The 5,950-nt window shown below is 37.7% G+C and overlaps 1 protein-coding gene across 1 annotated transcript; it reads left to right on the top strand.

Moving 5' to 3' along the window:
- Nucleotides 1-473: 473 nt before the first annotated feature.
- Nucleotides 474-1,664, top strand: LOC311035171 (zinc-binding protein A33-like; the record flags this gene model as incomplete). The annotated part of the gene is made up of 1 exon (XM_084043250.1): nucleotides 474-1,664. The coding sequence occupies one exon, from the start codon at nucleotides 474-476 to the stop codon at nucleotides 1,662-1,664; it is 1,191 nt and encodes a 396-aa protein (XP_083899376.1).
- Between the last annotated feature and the right edge of the window lie 4,286 nt (nucleotides 1,665-5,950).

The following is a 5,950-nucleotide window of genomic DNA, read 5'->3' as shown; positions in this document are numbered from 1 at the left end:
AAAATGCATTATAATGCTGCTCTTTTTGCTATTTTTTGAAAATGTTGAAATTATTTTTGAATGATTTAACCATTTTTGAAAACTTGCACCTAGGCCTACTGTACACTGGCCTGCCTATAGGTACCTCTAATTGAAAGTGGTTCAGTATTACTGCAATGGGGGAAAGGTTAACGAACAATGTTCCTTCTTCTCTTCCAGGGATCAACATGGAGGCTACAGACATTATCACAAAGAACAAGATAAAACTTCAACACATTTTAATGTCAAACATTCACTTCATCATCCAGTGTGTATTTGAAGAAAAGCTACTGGTGCGTTTTGAATACATGAACCTGAAGAGCATCTCTCTGCCATTCAACGCAGCCACTGACCTTGTGGACAAAATGATTTTCAAGGGTGAAACAACGTGCAGGTCGTTCCTGCGTCTGCTACAAGACACAAAACTAACAAACGTGTTTCCTGGTCTGAAGACAATGCCATGGTGCAACCCTCCATCCACACCTTCAACTGACCAAACCACACAGTCATCTGTGGAGGAAGTCAAGGTGTTGAGTTGTGAACATCCAGAGGAGCATCAACTGTTCTGTGAGGAAGAACAGAGAGCTGTGTGTCGTATCTGTGACTCCTCTCACCACCCTGGTCACAAGCTGGTTCCTATAGAACAAGCAGTCAACAAACTGAAGGACCAACTGAAGTCTGACCTCAGGACTCTAAAGGACAAGAGGAACAAATACAAACACTTTAAAACTAGGTATAATCATGAAGTGGTTCAACACAACAAGAAGCAGGTTTTGGCCACAGAGAAGCTGATCAAAGCAGAGTTTAAAAAGCTCCACCAGATCCTGACAGATGAAGAGGAGGCCAGATTGGCAGCTCTGAGGGAGGAAGAGGAGCAGAAGGAGGAGATCATTCGGATCATTCAGGAGCAGATCTCCTCTCTCTCAGACAGTATCTCTGCTGTAGAACAAGAGCTGCAGAAACACAATGTGTCATTTCTCAGCAGTTATAAACACACTCAGACTAGAACCAGAGTCCAGTGTACACTGTCAGATCCACAGCTGGACTCAGGAGCTCTGATAGACGTGGCCAAACACCTGAAAAACCTGAGCTTCACCGTCTGTGAGAAGATGAAGGAGAGGGTCACGTTCACTCCTGTTATTCTGGACCCAAACACAGCACACCCTATTCTCTGTCTGTCTGAAGACCTGACCAGTGTGAGACGTACAGACACAAAGCAGCAGCTTCCTGACAACACAGAGAGGTTCACTCATGCTGCTGATGTTCTGGGTTCAGAGGGTTTCAGTTCAGGAAAACACAGCTGGGAGGTAGAGGTTGGCGACCATCCTCACTGGAATATAGGTTTGGCTAAAGAATCTGTTGACAGGAAGGAAAGTAAATATACCACATCAGAAGATGGAATCTGGTGTTTAACACAGAGGGATGGTGTCTATAAGAATGGGTATAGTAAAACCATCTCACTGCAGAGGAATCCTGAGAGGATCAGAGTTGAGCTGGACTATGACAGGGGGGAGGTGTCCTTCTACGACCCTGAAGACATGACTCACATCTACACTCATAAAGACACTTTCACTGACAAACTCTACCCATGGTTCGGTATTGGACCGGCTGGTGATGCTGAAACCATTCATATTAAAATCTGTTAGTAGAGACACGTCTCTCTGGGATGTTATCAGGCAGAGACTGTTGGGAGGTCAGGAGGTCAGATGAAAAGAACAAGGGCACTCAAAAAACAAGAACAACAACAACAACAGCTGTACAAACAGTAGCTGTCAAAAACTGTTATCAGCAGTGAAATCAATCAGTAATATTAATCTTCTCACAGCAGACATTTTGACAGGTAAACACAGCTGAAGTTAAAGGAGCACTTCACCCATTTTCAGCCCTACCCTCATACTGTTGGTCCATACTCATTATATAATAAGATGACACAAGAACTGCCCGTGTGTGTGTGTGTGTGTGTGTGTGCGTGTGCGTGTGTGTGCGTGTGCGTGTGCGTGTGTGTGTGTGTGTGTGTGTGTGTGTGTGTGTGAGAGATACATCTGGACTAACTATCAAACACACTTTTATTTGACATTGAAGAATGTTTTTTTTTATACTGTTATATCGTTGTTGTCGGGCAGAAACCTCATAACTCCATATTTAAACTTTTTCGTTTTTTTGGGGTTAGGGTAATTAATACCCTACTTCATAACTTCATAATACTACAGTGTCACACATAAGTAGCAAAAATAGCCGATCTACAAGCTCACAACGTGTCGCATCGCAACGCGTTGTGAGCTTGTAGATCTGCTATATTTGTAGTGAAAGTTAAAGTGGTTTAAGTGAGTCTGTGGGTTTTATGAATATTGAACCAATGAAAAGTATCAACAAGATCATGTGACTAAATAATAAATACATTGAAACCATTTACTGAAAAGTAACCATTACTGAAATATTTAACTCAAGTAAAAGTACAAACTATTAGGATCAAAATGAAGGCTGTCACGATTATGACATTTCACTTGACAATTAATTGTCACACAAATAATTGCGATTAATGATTTAACTGTGTTTTTGTCTTTGAACATAGAACATATGAATATAGATCTACACTTCTTTTTGTCTTTTAGGTTTCATAAACAAAAGTTGCACAGGACAGATATGACAAATAACTTCATATTTCATCATTTTATACATAGAATAAAGGGGAAAATAGTAGAAATATAGCTGAAAAAATTGCAGCTTGTAATACTATTTTTGATTTTTTTTTTTTTACAGTTTTCAACATGGAAACGATTATAACAATTATGTAAAATAATTGTGATTATCTTAAATAATTGCATTTAAATGATTATATAATAATTGTGACAGGCCTAATCAAAATATACTTAACGCATTAAAGTTAAACTATGCATCATGCAGAATAATAAATAATACTTTATTATGTTTAACCACATTAACCAGGCTTTCTCTGTTTAGGACAGTGGTTCTCAACCAGTGGTCCGGGGACCACCTGTGGTCCTTGGGGGTGGGGGGGGGGGTACCAGGGGGTCCCCAGCTAAATTAGTTAACATAGCGTCACAATCATTTTAACCACTTAGCTTTGGCTATTCAAAAATAGCAGATCTACAAGCTCATAGCGCGGCACCGAGTGCCACGCTATGAGCTTGTAGATCTGCTATTTTTGAAAAAACGTGAATGTGTGCATATCTTTGAATATATATATATATTTTTTACATTTTACATTTTTAACTCAAATCTTTGCTTCTGGGGGTCCCTGGAACAAAACATTTTCAGATGAGGGTCCGCGGCCAAATGTAATATATCAATTTATAGGGGTCCATGGCATGAAGAAGGTTGAAAAACACTTATTTAGGATAAGAACAGTTTTTTCTTTTCAATTTTTCAAGATCTACAAGCTCACATCGTGTGGCACTGCGACACGTTTAGCATGTTTGCTATATTCATCGTATGATGAAGTATAAAGGACTTAAGCTGTTAATGTATAGTTAATGATAAAGCAGGGTCTTAACCCAGCCCCCCCCTCAAACTTTTACTGTACATATTCTTTCATTATTTTTCTTTTATAGTTTATAAATATGATGTTCTGCATAGTAGTGTATATCTGTCTGTCATTTAATGTCACTATGAATTGAGTACAAGGACCCCATTTGAAACAAGCCGTTAAGCTTTCATGGGCGTTTTAATACTAATTAGTTGACCTTGTATTTGAACTGTACTTTCATGTGCTTTTTTTCCTGAAAACTGCTAAATAAAGTATACTATCAATCAATCAATCAATCAATCAATCAATCAATCAATCAATCTTATTTTACTGACTTTATACACTGTGACTCCTCCCCATACATCCTCATTTACATGATGATTATATGTTAATCTCAATCTGTTACTGTTTAAATCTTGTTATAGATGTCTAAATGTCCTTCATCATTCTAGTGTATATCATTGATGATCTTTATGTTGTAAATTAAATATATTGTGACTTCTTACATTTCATTTTCTTATATTGACATATTGACAGGTATTGGTATCAAAATGTACTTACAGTAATTTAAAGTACCAAAAGTAGAAAGCACTCATTGTGCAGAAAGTCCCGTTTCACAAGTTAAAATGTAAAAATTCTTTTGAAAATAGCAGATCTACAAGCTCACATCGCGACGCATTGTGAGCTTGTAGATCTTTTAATGTTAATGTATGTTTTGTAATAGTTATCAAAATCTACAAGAGTTGGTATGGGCAGTGTTGGGATAGTTACTAAAACATAGTAATATATTACTTATTACATATTACTTGTTTAAAAAGTAATGTAGTTACTTTACTTATTACTCCCTGCCAAAAGTACTTAGTTACTTATTACTTTAGTTACTTTTTTTTCTCGCCCCCAGTAATTGCATCCTTTCTCCCCAAAAGTCTGACTTTGCATTTTCAACATTAGTAGTTTTTTTTCCCCTCTTTTCTGCAGCCTACATTGTAAAATCCTCATTGTACACTCATTTGAATTATATTAACACTAAGACTTTTACTGTATATGAATTCATAACTTACAGACTAAATGAAAACCATTTGACGACTATGAATTGAATACTAAGGACCTCAATGGAAACAAGTATTTTAAATGTATTTAAAGGGCAAGACCACTTTGGTAGAGGATTGGGTTGTGTATTTACTTTGCCATGGTGTAACTCCAAATGTGGACAACAAATCAAAAATAATTGCTCCATTGATTAGAAATTGATAATTCAAAATATGCTCCTCATTGACTTATATTGTACGGTAAAACAGCTCTCAGAGTCAGTCTTTTAGCACATAAACAAACACAAACAAAGCTGATTCAGAGCATATAGAACATCACCAAACCCAGTACTGATTATTTTTTTTTAATAAAAATGTCAACTTCCTGTTGATTTTACTATTTGAAGAACTGGATCCGGATCCGCAGATCCAGTCCGTGTTTTCTTCTAAATAAAAATAGCAAAATCAACAGGAAGTTAACATTTTTATTTAAAAAAAAAACAGTTCGCAACGTTTCCGTATCCGCTCTAGACCGGATCAGCAAGCAGCCTGAATAGCAACTCGATCCCAACCAGTCTACCATTATATCAATGGACCAAAAACAACACAGGATCAAATAAACACACTCAAACCCAGAGTACCACCGGGGCTCGTGAAAAAAAGTAATAAATTACTTTTTGAAAAAAAGTAAAGGTAATATTATTACTCAAAACGTGAAAGTAATTAGTTACTTTACTAGTTACTGGGAAAAGGTAATAATATTACTTTAAGTTACATATTACTTTAGTTACTTCCCAACACTGGGTATGGTGACCATGACCTTCATGACCTCCATGAAATTCCTGCCCTGGTTCAGTTCATTATAACACTGGTTCTCAACCTAAGGAAGAAATGAAAAGGAAAAAAAAAAACATGACTGCATCAAAAGTAATCAACAAACCATACTATAAAAACTGGTCAAACATTGGCCAAATTGTCAAACAACTGCCACATAAAATGCCACAATATTCATCTGTGGAACCGACTAAATGTAATGCCTCGACTCCTACAATTATTCCAAGTGCTTATCAGGGTGGGGGGTCTGTGTGAAAACCTATTTTGTTGTGAAAGTCCATTTTAAAACAATACAAACACTACAAACATGTCAACAATACTGATATGTGATGAAGTTCTCACAGAGACAGAGAGGGGGCGCCAGAGACCGAGAGAGAGGGAGAGAGAGAGAGAGAGAGAGAGAGAGAGAGAGAGAGAGAGAGAGAGAGAGAGAGAGGAGTCAACCGAGAATTTTCAGAAAAAGTGCAGACAGAAATCAACGTTCAAGTTTGGTGAGCTTCTACGTCACCACGTCGACGTTGCTCTGCTACGTCGTCGGGAACGCGCACGCACACACACACACGCAGACGCCGGCGTGCACGAG

The sequence above is a fragment of the Gymnoscopelus microlampas genome (assembly GCF_963454915.1).
Source record: "Gymnoscopelus microlampas genome assembly, chromosome: 19".
Lineage (NCBI taxonomy): Eukaryota > Metazoa > Chordata > Actinopteri > Myctophiformes > Myctophidae > Gymnoscopelus > Gymnoscopelus microlampas.
This window is presented reverse-complemented; position numbering and strand designations above follow the sequence as displayed.